We start from the raw sequence: 17,052 nt of genomic DNA on the forward strand, positions 1-17,052 counted from the left end.
CAGGTTCTGAGACACACAGCAGCAGTCACCCACACAGCAGCAGTCACCAAGGGAAAATTCTAAGACAGCAGCATAGTGTGAACTAGGCAAATAGCAATTCCACATTGCACTTACACTGCTTTATGAAAGGAGTCTAAGAATGCATGCATTAGTAGATGCCATTCTCAGGAATTTTGGGTTACATGTCCATGTCCCACTCTCTCCAGCTCTGGGTTGCTGCATTTGAGACTTGCAGTTTTACCTTCTTGTATTGGCCTTTAGACAAAGCACAAACAGAGCATCTGTTCTGTTTCTCTGAACAGTGACTCTAAAGATCTAGGGTCAGAAGCTGTGAAATAACTATTCTCAATTCCCTGAACAAGCTTGCGATTGAACTGACTCCTTTGTTCTTACCCAGGGAGAGTACTCATCTCTTTAATTTGCTTGGCAGCCAAACCACAACCTCCTGCTATTCAGCATACTCTGAAACTATAAAGCATTGGTTTGAATAGTGTTTTATAGTGAAGAGTTATATAAAAAAGAGAGACACTGACAAAGGCAAACTAAGAACTTGTCTACATAATTAAGCTAGTATAATTATGCAGCTTATCCAGGATGAGGGTCGTTTGTTATTTTTACCTGCAGCTCTGTATCTCTTTTAAAGCAATATGATGGTGTAAGTCTTGGCTAGACTACAGTATTGTGTTTGCTAGGACTTGAAACTGTCAGTATTTACTCTGATTGGTAAAGAATGAAAATGGATGGATCAGTGCCTCCTCTCCAACTTGTCCTCCTGCCTTGACAAGCACTTTCCATGGCGTTCAGCCCAGTCTGCTGTCTTGGTGTCCATATTATAGATGCTTTGGGACCTGGCCTGAGCTTATCAAAAACATCCTTTAAAGTGCCAGGAGGAAGACTGCAGTGGGTAACCTCAGGAGAGGAGTAACAAGTGTCAAAAGGGAACTGCTTACTTTCCTAAGACTGTTGGCCATTGGTTTACTCTAACCTCATATTGCTTTCCCAGTCATCACACAGTCATCCTGAAAAGCCTACCATGATTATCACCCGTGCCTTGGAGTATGCTGGGAATAACATATGAATTTTCATTCTTGATTGGCCAAAATATGCTAGTTTGTGCAGTGGCAAATTGGGAAGGAATGTGAGAAAGGTGCATATGAAGAACTGTAATTCCTAGTACATGCTCCTGATTTCTGATAATCTGAAGTTTAGGAATGTCTAAAGACAGAGTTTGTATGGTATTGGTGTTTAAAATGAGCAGTATTCCTAACTTTTTGTGGATGTGGAAGCCTGTTTGGAGAAGCAGAAGAGTACATAGCGGTTCTTTAATTCTCGTCAAGATTTTGCTTCTTTAATAGCAATAGAAATTTCCATAGTCTGTGTCAGGCCATAATGTTCTTCTCTCAACCAGGATTTTGGAAAGTACTTATTCAGGGAATATATTATGGTCCTTAAAGGTTAATTATATGTGGAATTTCATACTGGAATAGCAGGAGCTAGAAAGAACCCCTTCAAAGTTCAGAGGTGAATTTTAGATGTTACAACTTCCCTTTATATCTTTCTAGTAATAAAATGATTAATTTTAATATTACCCATGACACATCTGTGTAAGTGTTGCCACTACTGGGCTTTTAAGGCTGAAATATTGTTAGTTATATTCAAATATGCATTTAAATTTGGGATAATGAAATCGTATGTTTCTGCATTTTCCTCAATAGTGAAGGCTATTTGGCTCCCAAATTATAAACCAGTGGGCATATTTTACTATTTTAGAATCATCTATATTTCCTTTTCTATCCTTGAATGCAACTAAGTTTTTTAAGAAAGCCAATGCTGTGAATGTCATGTAATGACATGTGAACTTTGCACTGGAGCTAAATCTAATTTCCATAGCTGTGGGAGAATCATCTAAAAAGATTAGGCAGAACTACTGTGTGATTTTTTTTTTTGGTGTGAATACATAAAATGGATCAGTTGGCAGTTGGTGGACACCATCCATTTTGGGCTTGGACTCACTGGACCATATTCAAATATAACTGATGTATTTTCCTCCACCTACTTCTATTTGCCTGTTGGGACAGACAAGTCTGATTGCTGAGTAGAGAAGCCAAGCGGTGTTAACTTAAAACTGAAATTTAAAAGATGGTGGCCTACGCTTTTGCTGACCTTCAGCACCCTTTCATTACCTTGTTTGTCACCCTTTTGTGGTGGTTGTGATATGACCCAATGTACAAAACAGTTGTTTCTTTGTTTCGTACTGTCACCCCTGCCCATCACATGTTGTCATGGAATCACAGAATCATAGAACGGTTTGGGTTGGAAGGGACCTTAAAGCTCATCCAGTTCCAATCCCCTGCCATGGGCAGAGACACCTTCCACTAGACCAGGTTGTCTCTGGTTTTATATTTAAATTTTAATCTCTGTGACTAGGGCCAGAGCTGTTGGTCAGTGTGGAGGAATGGGAAGCGAGGTGGTTTGAATTGTGCCTACCAGCCTCATCAGTGAGCTCTGGGTATGAGTGGAAATCAGATTTAATTAACAACAGCTGACATTTTGGCAAAATGTTAGTACTGCATTTACTTTATTTTCCCTCTGTTTGTAATTTTTAGTATAAAGCTTTCATTTTACCTGATTATATGTTTGAAGCCATGCCGCGCTGTGAGTGACAACACCTGAGTTACCCCAGGGATTGTGCAGCCCCAGCCACCAGGCCTGCAACCTGCCAGTTACAGGATGCATGTGTTTTCAGCATACGAAAGCCTAAACTGGACCACAATGAGGGAAACAAGTAATCACGGATATTGAATTGAGTAGTTACTCTATTTCTAAGATAATTTTTAGAGCCTTTCACGCTGGTGTTTCGGCGCGGTTGCAGGGCTTGTGTTGGGGTAGGGAGGACATCTTGTGGTCAGTGTGGAAAACTCGCCCTCTCCCAGCAGGCTGGCAGCCCTCAGCTTCCTCCTGGGAGCAAGACACTCGCTGGGGACCTGCCTGGCGATTTTGAACCCCCCAGAATGTGCTCAGCCACATCTGACAGAGAGGAGCGGCCTCCCAGACCCGGCTAGTGTGTGTCTGGTGGAGTGTGGCTAGCAGGGAAGCGAGCTGGGAATCCATCTTTTCCCAGCTAAGGTCAAAGAGCTGCTGGCATCCAGGGCTCATGAAAAGCCACGTTTCTGCAATCACTATTTGTTGATGGGGATTTATTCTCTCCTTGGCATACACCTGGGAGCTGCAGCCATCAGCATCAGCACAGAGCTGCTGCATATGGAGGGTGTTTTGTGTCAGCAGGGAAGCACAGAACTGCAGTTCGCATCAGGACATAGGGATAAAGTATGGCTGTGAAAACATAACTGAAGCAGGGGAGTGGGATGAAGCTTCTAAGGGAGGATGCTGTTGGCATTCAATAACCATAGTCTGATTAGTGGGATTATGGCTCTGAACGGAGAGTGAGACCTGCACCATGGTCACATAGGCTTTACCCAGGCTGGCCATGCTGACACTGAGCTGAACGGGGCCAGGCCAGGAGGATGAGGTTGAACCAGGATCAGGAGGCATCTGGAGCATGCAGAAAGCAGTGCTGTTTGGTGCCCTAGCTGAGGAGGGCTGAGCAGTGAGTCCGTGGGCTGCCTGCCTGGTAAGTACAATCAGAGCTGGTGTCACCAGTCTTCTGTGTTCATCCTGCTGTCTTCATACCGACACGCATGGGGCATTTGGCAGTGTCAGGAACAGGAAGAAAAGAGCAATAATGTGTCAGGGATAGGTCTGTCATGTGTTTGCCTCGGGTGTCCTCTGCAGAAAGAGCGTGTACTGTTGGTACTCAGGTCAGACACGCTGAATATGTGCTGTATGGACATTGCACAGGGACCTGCACAGTACACTATTACTATGGGAAATCACTAAGATTTTTTCTCACATCTTTCCTTTTGGACTATGTGCAGCAGTGTGCCACCAACTTTGTCTATCCAGACACATGAAAATTCCAAACAAATACAGCAAATCCTCAAAATCCACTGGGTAAACATGTCCAAAGGGAAAAGGAGAATCGGTGGAAACACAGGTGTCTGTGAGTTTTAATCAGGGCTATGGGAGGATGGAGAAAAAGAGCAAAGTGAAGGGACAGCAGTGAAAAGCATGCTGGGCTTTTCTCAGAGCAGGTAATAAAAAAACCTTTGTTTGTGCTTTTAAAGATATTATCTAAACCTGCATTTAACTGTCTGTATGCTTTCTCCCCACTCTTACTATGGCCTTTTGGATCAAGGAGTGTCTGCACTGTGTTTGTGCAAAGTCTATCACAATGAGGCTGATTTTTATCAGTTTTATATCTACTTTAGAAATAGTTTAAGAATGATCACCTGCCACATTTTGACACTCCTGTGTAGAAAGGTGAGATTAGCCACATGAAGGACATGCTGACTGAACTTGGAAAAGTTTGCTTTTTATGGATCTGACAAAAAAAAACCTGGAAAAAATGCAGAGCCTTTTGTTTTATCTCAATTTAATTCAGTATATGGGTAAGCAGATGCATGCTTGCCTGTTTGAATCACTGCAGTCAAACATTTATTTTGATATATCAGCTTACTATAGCAGAGATAAATCTGTTGGGATGATGCTATATTAGGTCTTTCGTTGTCCCAAGGTATTTAATTTAAACTGCTACCCCACAATCCTGTCTTCTTTGCTGCAAATCCCAAGTTTGGTCAGATATCCACTGTAATGTGCACACCTTTTATTTCAGTGAGCACTATCATCCAACCATTCACTCCCACGTATTAACATTATGTAAACATCTGACCATCTGATTTTCATATTCTTACACAGTACCTAATGCAATGAGGTCCCGAGGCCAAAGGCATTACCACAACAGGGCAGAAGTAATTACAGTAACACCAGTAATATACTTAGTGACCATGAATTTTGCTGACATGATATACCCTTAGCAGCACGTCCAGCTTCTGCTGCATTGTGCAGCTGAGAACCATGGACAGAAATCAGAAGCCAGTCTTCTGAAGGAGATTGCTGCTGCCTAAGAGGCCACCTTGAAATTTTCATCCTTGCAGCTTAAAATACCCTAAACATCTCTTTAGAATTCTGGGCAGATGTAACTCAGCTGCTGAAGAAGTAGGAGCTGTTATTAATCTGTCTGGAAAAATATGCACAATAATGCCAATGAAAAGATTTCTGCTCAGCCTACTTGCACCTAGGATTCAGTTTCAGTAAGTAGAACTAGCTTAAGAAAGACAAGCAACATTTTTATTTGCCTCGGATACTGGTATGCATACAAGAGCATGGGCATTTTTTTTTCTGTTTGTTTTACTTTCTGTGTCCTTTCTTTATATTATACCCATTTTTTACTGTTAGAACTCCTTACACGATGCTGAAATACAACATTTTCTTGGTTTGTCTTTGATATTTGAATAGTAAGGCTTAAGTTGTGTTTTTAAAATTAGGATACATTTGCTTATTTTGCAGGTGGAAAGACTATCCCACTAACGAGCCCTTTGGCCTTAATTCAGTTTTAGTACTCTATGTTTGTCATTCAGTCGGTATCTCCAAACCATGTGGTTTTATCCATGATCAGAAACAATTTAAATTCCAGGACGGGTTTTAGTTTCTTCTTCCAGTGTCTCTTTTTTAGAGTCATAGAATCATAGAATGGTTGGGGTTAGAAAGGATCTTAAGATCATCTAGTTCCAAACCCCCCTGCCATGGGCAGAGATGCCTCACACTAGACCATGTCACCCAAGACTTTGTCCAACCCGGCCTTGAACACTGCCAGGAATGGAGTATTCACCAGTTCTTTGGGCAACCCATTCCAGTGCCTCACCACCCTCACAATGAAGAACTTCTTCCTTATATCTAACCTAAACTTCCTCTGTTTAAGTTTAAAACCATTACCCCTTGTCCTATCGCTAGGGTCCCTGATGAAGAGTCCCTCTCCAGTGTCCTTGTAGGCCCCCTTCAGATACTGGAAGGCTGCTATGAGGTCTCTACGCAGCCTTCTCTTCTCCAGGCTGAACACCCCTAACTCCCTCAGCCTGTCTTCCTATGGGAGGTGCTACAGCCCCCTCATCATCCTCATGGCCCAGGGTAGCCAGTTCTCCCGTTAGCTTTTGAAGAGGTCCTACCTTATCCTTAGTCTGTTTTTTGTTTGCGACATACCTATAGAAGCCCTTCCTGTTACTTTTCACATCCCTGGCCAGATTCAATTCTAACGGGACCTTAGTTTTCCTGACCTGATCTCTGTCTTCCCAGATAATGTCCCTGGCCTTCCTGACACATTTCCTTCTTGTCAGGAATGCAATGCTCCTGAGCTTGTAGCAGTGATCCTTTAATGTCAAGAGCAGTCTTGGGCTCCTCTGCCCCTTGTGCTTTATCCCATGGAACCTTACTGAACAAGTTCCTGAAGAGGCCAAAGTCTGCTCTTTTGAAGTCCAGGACAGTGAGCTTGCTGCATGCCCTAAAAACCATTTTGTTTCACTCTGCACATTTTACTTCTAGAGCAGGTTGTATACCTTTCTTTCCTCAGAGTGAGATGTTGTATATTTCATTATGAAACAAAATAAGAGTAATCGGCAGGTGATCTTGGGCAAGCCCATAGAACCTAGAAAAGCAAATGTGAAACCAGACCAAACTGAAATGAAACAGGATTTCTTCCAGTTGCAGAGAACAGTAGCTTCTCTGATAGTCTGTTATTGCCTGGCTTATTAACATACACAGCATATCTACCAGTATCCACATATTCAACACATCTAATCACCTTTGAAACTGAAAATAGACTTATTTTGTAGTCATGGCCCAAATGTATCTTTAGGTTTATCTTATATCCCACTAAGTTTGTGAATGACTTTCTTTGTGTCTTGCACATTTATACTAAAAGGAACTTGTGACATTTGGCAGTTCTGTCTCAAGTTTTGTATAACAGATTTTTTGTATTTTTAAATATATTTGACCTATGAATCAAAACTGGACAGCATTCAAATGTCTGCAGCATGCACTTGTGTGTAGTTTGAGTCTCTGTGCTTTCACAGGAAAAATAGTATTTCATCCTATATTGCTAATGCCCTACAGGTAGGGAAATAACTACATTGATTTATCTCACCTTTAATCTGACTTCTCTTATGTCCATTCTGTAGCTTCTGTCACCCCTTGCCAGCATCCTAGAGACAGAGAGCCATCACACAGCTGTTTCTGTTGCCTCACCTGTGGGCAAGTATCTCCTGGAAATTTACGGGACAGAGATCTGTGAGAATAACACTCCCCATATATTGCAAATCTGAGCCTTCTAGCATGTTTGAACCTGCACAATGATTCTTCAGAAAATGTTTGCCATCTCTGCTGGTCTTGGAGTACTGCCTGCATGGGTACTGATAGCTGGAGCAGACCACTGACCAGACTCTTCCCTTGGTGGTGTTAATCATATGTCATCAAAACTGTCTGAGACTGTTTTGTAACAAGCCACTGCACTTTAATACATTTATTTTATTTCTCTGCATAAAAAAATTGATTTTTGAAATCAAAGCTTGCAGCCTATTCTCCCATGATGTAAATGAATCACTTTGGTATTCCTTTTTAGATGGATCCAGCAGTTGTGATAATGACATTTTGAAAGTGGCTGCTGCCTAATGCTGTGTAATTATTTTTAATAATGATTGATCCATAAAATAAATTCATACCATTCTTGATATACATTCTAACTAGAACCAGTGATGGTGTGTGTGTAGGGCATGCATATCAAGAAGTGTCTGAGTCCTTGTTTCATGAGTAATATCAAGCCCCTGGCTGGTACAAAAGTAGGTATTCTCCTTTGGCTGTGCTGGAATTTCAGTTGCTATTAGCTGCAGAGAATTCAGCCTATGATCAAACAAGAGTCAGACTCCAAGGCATGCTACAGAAAATTAGAACAGTATTATATGTGGATACTTTACTGTCTAGCCTAGACAGTGGATGAAAGGAAGTCACAAGGAACAGAGTTAGTATGGGTAATCCCCAGTTTATACCAGGGATGTTCTCTGTGATAAAGTAAAATGCAGTTCTGGATGGTTTTTCACTTGTAAGATCTTAGGCCAGTGCAACACAGTTCAAAATGACTGAATTATAGCACATTTTATAAGTGAAAGGAAAGATATGCATAACTTTTTATTTATAAATTGCCTTCATAAAATGAGTTCTCTACCCACTCGGTCAAATACATTTGGTGCAAGTACTTGTGTACAGGATATGCCTGAAGGTAGCTCTTATTAAAGACAGTACAAGGAGGTTAGGATGAGTCAGAAGAGGAAACAGGCTTCTCTTCAGCCTTGAGTGAGCATAGTTCAAATGTAATAAGTGCCTAAGTAAGCAGTATCTTTTTTTTTTGTTTGTTTTTGAGCTATGGGGTGGAGAAAGAGAACATTCCTTCCAGCACTTACATATACTTACATCGTAAGTATATGATGTAAGTATATGATGAGATACTTACATCATCTGCTATGACATGGGATCTGTGCAGGCATTTTATTAAGCAGCATCACTTGGCCACTGGGTCAGTAAACTAGGCTGATTCCTGCCAATTACTGTAATATTATTTAATTTGTGTCTTTTCACAAAGTCCAAGAATAACTTTAGTCTCTTGTTGCTCTTTGATGGAAGCTCTATTCTCCTAGAATCCAAAGATCTGCTGAACACAGGCATTGGTATTATTTTTAATATATGCATCTGCTGGCTTACACCTTTTAAAATGCATTGTACATTAATTTGATATCTATAGGTCTTAACAACAGCCATATTTTAAAAGCAACCCATTCTACTCATGAGTAATAAAGTGTGATTTCAAGAGCCCATAGGTGCATTGAGTTACAAAGACTTTCTTGGACTATGACATTCTCTTGCATTAGCATATGAACTGCTTTCTGAAGGCTGCCAGTTAAAAGGGATCAGTTCAGCTGTGACCTGCTGAGCATGCATGGGACCCAGCCCTTTGTCTGTAGGCAGGCAGGTACTAATATCTGAAAGACCAAAGCACTTGAGGGACATTGCCAGCTGAAGAAAGAAGGTGGGGGGTTTCTTCTTTTGCTGTTAGAGGTACAGCAAAAAGAAACTAATACAGTGGTAGAAAGTGTTCCATTTCCCATATTACTGCTATTTCTCCTCTACATGCTTCTGGAGCCTTCCTTAATGAGGGATCCTAGTCATGGAGAACACTGCTGGGACAGTGCTGACCAGCAGAGTCTGTACAGGTAAAAACAGTGCCTATGACTGTAATTATTGGCTTTGTACCAGCTGGAGAACCAGTCTGAGTGGAGAAACTCAGGATCTAAAGTCAACAAATGGAAATTTGATAGAAGTAAATGCAGAAGATGATAATAAGGCAAAAATAAAGCACAAAATGGCTCATGCTTGGCAAGATAGCAAAGTTGTAGAACAGGGGTTGAAGCTTATACTGGATCACAGACTGAAAAAAGGCCAGTCAGTGAGATACTGTTAAAAGAAAATCGATCTCCCTCTGGGATGTATTAGCAAGAGTGTCACTGAACTGAGCAGAATTTACCCTTTGCAGTGCTGGTGTGACATCATTTGGAGAGGTCAAAGCACCACACATTCCCAAAAAGAGCAATGAGAATAGTCAGAGATGTTTAACAAACATTATCTGTGAGAAAAGAAGGAAGAAGGATTTTGTTGCTTTTGGAAAAGACATAACTGTGACTGGGGAGAGGTAATGCTGATAACCTTTTGACATTGTAAAATGTAAAAGGTTATTATAAGGAGGACAGTGATCAATTGTTCTCTCTGCTAATCAGCACAGAGCAAGGTTGCTAAAGTTTCAGCAAACACTACTTTGGCTAAATATTAGGAAAAAAATCCATTTATAAATGTGTTAATGTTCTGGAACAGGCTATCAAGGGATGTTACATCTTCTACCAAAATTTCTCAAAGTAGGCTGTATAAATGCCCCCTCTTCCTAACAGACGTCTGTACTGAAGGTCATCAGATCCTTTTCAAGCCTACAGTAGGAATGTCAGTGAGAACTGCAGGGTTACCCCTGTGACAAAAGCTTCTTCAAATTGTGAAGCTGCATCAGTACATGGTGTTATCAGGTCATCATCTTGAGATGGGCCGTTGCACTGTGTGCAAGAGTACCTTCATGGTATCAAGTTTTAACACCCTTGGAAGTTTTGAAGGTTTTTCAGACTACTGGGCCAGTTCCAGTGATAAGCACAACCTACAAAGAGCTGCTTGCATGACACCCCACTTCACTCTGAGACACAGTAATACTCCCGTGTATCCTTTTTCATAGGATCAGGACATGGACTTGCAGGAACAACCTCTGAAAATTGGGATTGCCATTGAATGTAACCATTGTTTTCCCAATTTGCCTGCAGCCTGACTCCTTTTCGAAAGCCTGCATCTATTTTCCTACCTCCTGAAGTAAATAGAGTTGAGCTGAAAGACTTAATGCTGGCAGGCTGGAAGGCAAATAATTCTGTGCCTGGGACTGTAACCTGGCAGCTTAGTCAATATCAACTTTTGTAAATCAGTAACTCACTGCTGCTTTCACCAAAAACAACTTCTTTCTCTTAAAGAGCACATTCTTGGAAAACTACACTCAAAAGCCTACTTAAGAATTTTCCAGACAATTAATTTACATCTCTCTGGCTTTTAGCCACCTCCCCCTGCAACTGGTTACAACTTGGGCTGCTCAAAAGGCTGCTGTAGCAATCACAGCAGGAAAACTCAACACCACTAGAAATCTGTGCATAGCTCTTTTTGAATTAATGCACTCTTGTTTGTGTTTGGGTTTTTTCTTTTTTTGAGATGAGGACAGAAGAATATGCAGTACTGTTTTGATGGGACATAATATATATGAGAAAAATTTGTATGTAATGACAAACAGGCTCTCAGATCTGTTATTATTCCTGTTTCTTTGACAGGCATAAAGGCATGTGGCATGCTGTACAAGCAAGGAAGAGGTTCAGATGCATATTCTAGATGGTGTGTTGGATATAGCAGGAAAGTCTTGGTACTGCAGGGTGTGCAAATGAAAGATGACTTTTTAAAAGTCATTGTCCACACTTCTGCTGTCACCTGGGGATCCCAGGGCAAGTAGACTCTATAATCTTTGACTGACTCTTTAAAAGATATCACTAGAAACTGAAACACATTATTTCATGCAGGAAAGATTTCCTACATTTTGGATTTAGAGAGTATGATTGCTGAAATGCTGGTTTCGTACAGCTTTCTCTTCTAAAAATTGGTTTTCCCAAAATGATCCCAAACTCTCTGAAATAACCTGACAAATCCTAATTCCTGTAGAACTTTTTTCTCAATTTTTAGTGTTATCATTGGTAAACATACCTCTAGGCTAGTATTAAGTGACAAACTTTTGATGCACTTCTAATAACTTTAGCACCTGCCTTTTTTTCACAAGCAGAGTAAATCCTGCTGAAAAATATTTATAGGGATCATCATTTCAGATGTCTTCACAGTAAGTCCAGAGGACTTAAGAAATAATGTTGATCTACAGTGATCATCATTTCAGATGCCTTTACAATAAGTCTAGAGGACTTAAGAAAAAGTGTTGATCTTCTCTGTGGGCCTCTGTGACTGCAGCGGGTCTGACTGCAATAAGTCACAGCTCCCAATGGGGCTTTGATTATGTGGAGTCAAATGCAGAGAGAGCAAAGATAAGCCCAGGAGCTAAAAAGCACTGAATCCTGCCTTAAAATTAACAATCACAAAAGCTGTGTCTATTTAGAGCTTTGATTTGACTAAGTCTCTCAAAGCACAGATCAATCATAGGCATGGTAACAAAGCCAATCACCATAATGTCTAAGTGAGGATGGTTATCTCAGTCTTATTGTCCCCTGCATTAGTCTAGAGACATGGTAGGATCAAGCTCTCTTATTAGACTCTCAGACATTCCCCCCTTTGTATCTACAAATGACTGACAAGGGACAGAAACAGATACGTCTTGCAGTCCACAACAGCATATCAATATCCCAATCTGCATAGCACACAACAGGGGTCACCTTGCAGCTGGATTAGTGTGCCAGCTCCCTGTTGCAGCTAGGTAATACAGTGAGTTACATAAAAGTTAATTAGCAAAGTAAAGAAAGTAGAGAGCTAGAAAGGGTCTGATGGTTTGTTTAAATACTATAATCCTCTGATGTTCTGCAGATTTACAGCAAGACTTGTGGATGCCTCTTCTTTATGGCAGAATGTACGTGATGGGTTAGTGCTTGGTGACTTTGACCCTTTAGATGCATAGCTGAATAATCTATAAGGCATACTTATAAGACAGGGTAATGTTCATGTATCAGTCACAGAGTTACATGTTATTTAGTGTTCTTTTGATTTATCTTGTCAAGGTAACTTTTAATAGGACTGTCTGACTGCTCCTGAGTTTAGCTAGCCAGGGCAAATCTCCAAAAGGAAAGATTTGAAACAGTTTGGGAGTACAAGCCTATTTCAAGGCTTTTAATTTCTTTATTTTACTTGCCTGAGTATTGCAATCCTATAGTTACTTTTAACAAAATAAACTACATTTTTGTACTAACCCTTTTATCTTTAGTAATAAGCATGACCTTTAACTTAGCTGTCATATACAGTCAGCCTGATACCACAAGCAGAGCAAATATTTACCCTCAACGGTCTTGAGTCCTTTGTAATGTGTACCATTCAGTCAAATGCTACAACTCTATAGAGCTGAGGAACAAGCTTTAATATTATGCTGCAAGGACTGCTTTGCAGTTTGGTGAGATGATGGCTGTACTTGTGGGCATCAGTTTCCTGTAATAGGAACCAGGACTTCATTGTCATTGGATTCCAAACATAGTGACTGTCTGTATAGGATAAGAAAACAGACCTACAGAACCTGGTGGAGATCAGATAAATGTCTAGATAAGAAGAAAGTAGAACCAGGTGGTTTATGGGCCTGGGAGAGGAGCAGAGCTTCTTATCTTCACAGAATCACAAAGTGGTTGAGGCTGGAAGGGTCCACTGGAGGTCACCTAGTCCAGCCTCACTTCTCAGGCAGGGTCACCTGGACCACATTACTCAGGATTGTGTTCAGATGGTTCTTGAATATCTCCAGGGAAGAAGACTCCACAACCTCTTTGGGGCAACCCATTCCAATGCTCAGTCACCCTCACAGCAAAGTTCTTCATCATGTTTAGGTAGAACTTCCTGTGTTTCAGTTTGCTTCTGTTGCCTTTCATCTTATTGCCTGGCATCACCAAGAAGAGTCTGGCCTCATCCTCTGGACACCCTTCCTTCAGATTGATCAAACCCTTCCTGAACCTTCTCTTCTCTAGGCTGAACTGGCCCAGCTCCCTCAGCCTTTCCTCATATCAGAGGTACTTCAGACCCTCTACTCTTTCTAGTAGCCTTTTGCTGGACTCACTCCAGGAGCTCCATGCCTCTCTTGTACTGGGGCATCCAGAACTGTGCACAGTACTCCAGGTGAGGCCTCACCAATTCTGAGTAGAGGGAGGGTCACCTCCCTCAAACTACTGGCAATGATCTTAATGCACCCCAGGATACCATTGGCCTTCCTGGCTGCAGGGGTACATGCTGGCTCATGGACGGCTTGTTGTCCACTAGTACCCCTAGGTCCTTTCAGCAGAGCTACTTTCCAGCAGATCAGCCCTCAGCCTGTACTGGAACATGGGGCTATTCCTCCTCAGGTGTAGGAGTCTGCACTTGCCTTTGTTGAATTTCAAAAGGTTCCTTTCTGTCCATCTTTTCAACCTGTCTAGATCCTTCTGAATACAGCAAAGAACTGTGGGCTATCAGCCACTCTCTTAGTTTTGTATCATTGGCAAATTTGTTGAGGAGGCACTCTATACCTTCATCCAAGTCATTGATAAAGTTGAACAAGACTGGCCCCAGTATTGACCCTTGGAGGACACCACTAGTTAGAGGTTTCCACCTACACTCTGTGCCACTGACTACAACCTGCCATTAGTTTGGATACTAGGAAAAATTTCTTCACCAAGAGATGATCAGGCGTTGGAACAGGCTGCCCAGGGAAGTGATGGAATCACTGTCTCTGAAAGTGTTCAAAAAACATGTAGACGAGGCCTTTAGTGACATGGTTTAGTGGTGGACTTGGAAGTCCTGGGGTAACAGTTGAACTTGATGATCTTAAAGGTCTTTTCCAACCTAGCTGATTTTATGATTCTATGATTCATCCAGCTCTCAATCCACTTCACCATCCACTCACCCAGCCCCCACTTCCTGAGCTTGTCTACGAGGATGTCATTTCCACCCAATATGGGCCATGACTCAAAGGAACTGAGTCATAGTAATAACGAATGCAGCTATTCACAATCTCATTTTCTATAGATTAGCACTTCCATTGCGAAGATTTTAACAACAAGCAGTGTTCTCCACGGAAATTAAGCCCTCAGTTGAATTTCTCCAGCTGGGCCTCTAACGCCCTCTGGCCATCTGAAAAGCTCCACAGAGTGACAGAGGACTTATTAGACACGAAGACCAAATGTGGTCCTTCCAGATCAGTGCTGAGTGTGGGTGACACCAAGGCGGTGGAAGGAAAGCCGGTATCTGCCCATGCTCTAGATGTCCTTTGGTAAAACAGAAGAGTTAGTTCCCAGGAGAAGCATGTGGAACTTCCAAAATTTCAGTCCCCTATAAGAAGGAAAAATCAGTGGTGGAGCTTTCAGGAAGGAGGAAACTCCAGGGGACCCAAGCTTCAGAGTGGCAGGGTGGGATAAAGGGATGTAAGCAATGACATTCAACTAGAAAAATTATGTTTCATTGTGATTTCAGGATCTGGGCTTCATGGTCTGAGGCTGGCTACTTCACTTTTTTAGGTTTTCACCCCTCAGCTGCAACCTCCTCTTTTGAGGGATACACCACAGATGCATAAGTGTTTTTTTTTTCTGAGCCCTAAATGTCAATATAATGCATTGCTATAAGAAGCAAATATTTACTTAAAAAGTGCACAGCTTGAAAGATCTGCAGACTCTTGATATTTGAACTTTTCTCCTATAATCGTGGTGCTAATGCAGAGACCACTGTGGTTTCGTGAAAGAGGAGGGATGCCATAATCTGTAACATTTCTCTTCTGCAAATGTCTTTGTGGGAGGGTTGGAGATTGTAGAAGCAGCCACTGGATGGCAATGTTTCACACACAATTTCAGTCTCAACAGTTTACTAAGACTTGGAGTGCAGGTGCTCATCTGATTAAAACTTTCATCCAAATCCTAGTCTAACACTTATTTCAATTCCATGTTTATATTGCTGACAAAAATTGAACTGACAGTTGTATTATGGAGAGGCTATTGGCTCTGCATAGCTAAGGTCAAAACTTGTTTTCCATTATAAACTCAATCTTGGCCTCACCTATGAAATTCTCAGTAAAGACCATTCCTCTTTCACACATTGGGCCCACAATATGTAGCAAAGAGAGATATTTTGTTTACATTTCAAATAAGTTAGGCAAAGTATTCATTTCTGTCAGGTCTATGGACACCTGGGTATTAAAATATGTCGTAAGTTTTTTTGCCACACTTAGCAGAATCTCCTCTGTGAAACTTCCTATGAAATTCAAGACCCCAAGGACACCATGTGCTGGGCTGAAAGGTTCACTGGGTAAAATGGGAAGTTATTCCAGCTGAATTCACCCTTCTTTCCTTATGTTTTGCTGCAGTGCAAATTCACCTAACATTTCTGAACATTTTCAGAAAATGAAGCCTAATGACAAGTAACACAGTGACAGGTGCAGGTATTCTCAGGAAGCAATTTTTTACACTCATCTGTCACTATTCATGCTGGGAGCACTCACGCCTGGATTCAGCTAGAAAACAAGGACAGTGCAAATCATGTGACTTGGCTGGCAAATTACAGCTGACCAACATGGCTCAAAAAGAAAATGCTGACTGCTTTAGAGAACTAAGGTGGCATATCTATCTACCTTTTTCCTCTTTTGAAAAGAAAAATGTACCTCTTTGGGAGGCAATATGAAATAAGAAAGTTGAAGAATCTTCATTGTTTGAAGAGTTTATTGTGAAAAAGGAAAACACTGAAAATCACTTATGATATTATTTACTTTGCTTCACTTACCATGTAACAAAAGCCTCCTTTCTCTCTACACACCTGCTTTTGTTATCTATTTCTGACCAGCACATACCTGACAGGCATGCCACATGTCAGGCAAGAAAACAGAAAATTACTGTTCAAAGGAAATTATTCGCAGATCTTTGTTTCTTGTTTCAGTAATAATTGTGGGAATCATGGTCACATCACATTCCTTCCTGCCTGGGCCAATTTAATGGGATGTTTACTGGGTCTTACAAAACCAACTGCTTCGGAGGAGGGTTTACTTTTGAGATATTTCTTGATGATGCAATCATCCAGGAATGGATACACTTTTTACTCTGCCACTGGCTTTGAGCAGCAAGCTTTGCATACGTGCTCTCAGAGAATTTGGAATTACTCTATATGGGAAAAATCCAATCTCATTCCTATATTGGCAGTCTTTGAATCCTCTGCTTTACTTCTAAGGATCATGGAGAATGCGCCTAGCAGATTCTGTGTAACAGATAAAAAGGTATATGAAGAGGAGGTCTGAAAGCCTGATATTGCTGTGGAAGAGAGCTAAGGCTAGAACTACCTCTGACGATCATTTTCACTTTCAAGCATTCTCAGTATAGTCTTACAATATGTTCCTTAACTTTGTAATGGTTCTCTTAAAGAATTAAAGTGCTCTTATATTTTACTTCTCTGATACTGACAGGCACTCTGACACTGTACACAATCTTGTGCCTGAGAAGAACATCACTTCTTTGCTGCTGTGTAGAGCTAAATTCAGAAGGTGAATCTGGATTTGATCAAGCCATTTCAAACTTGGTATTTCCACCTTTTTTGATCATAAATGATGACATTCCACAAAGGTACGTAAACTGTTATAGCACAAAACTGAGGTACAGCCAGGCAATAAGGCAGAAAATAAATTAGACTTGCATTGCTGAGAAAATGATGTAACCTGGTCCTAGCAGTAGCATAGTGATACCATTTGCGTCACTGAAAGTCAGTAATAAGGTCACCATTTCTCTA

General features: G+C 41.2%; 1 protein-coding gene across 1 annotated transcript in view; it reads left to right on the forward strand.

Annotated features, from left to right (window-relative positions):
* Positions 1-16,752, forward strand: part of LOC308230891 (uncharacterized protein) — a 42,558-nt gene extending 25,806 nt beyond the window's left edge. Inside the window, exon 2 of the mRNA XM_080635888.1 lies at positions 16,733-16,752. Within this exon, the coding sequence (XP_080492014.1) occupies positions 16,733-16,741 (9 nt within the window). The 3' untranslated portion in view covers positions 16,742-16,752. The remainder of the gene's footprint in view (positions 1-16,732) is intronic.
* The last annotated feature ends 300 nt before the right edge of the window (positions 16,753-17,052 follow it).

The sequence above is a fragment of the Psittacula echo genome, assembly GCF_963264785.1.
Source record: "Psittacula echo genome assembly, chromosome: 1".
Taxonomy (NCBI): domain Eukaryota; kingdom Metazoa; phylum Chordata; class Aves; order Psittaciformes; family Psittacidae; genus Psittacula; species Psittacula echo.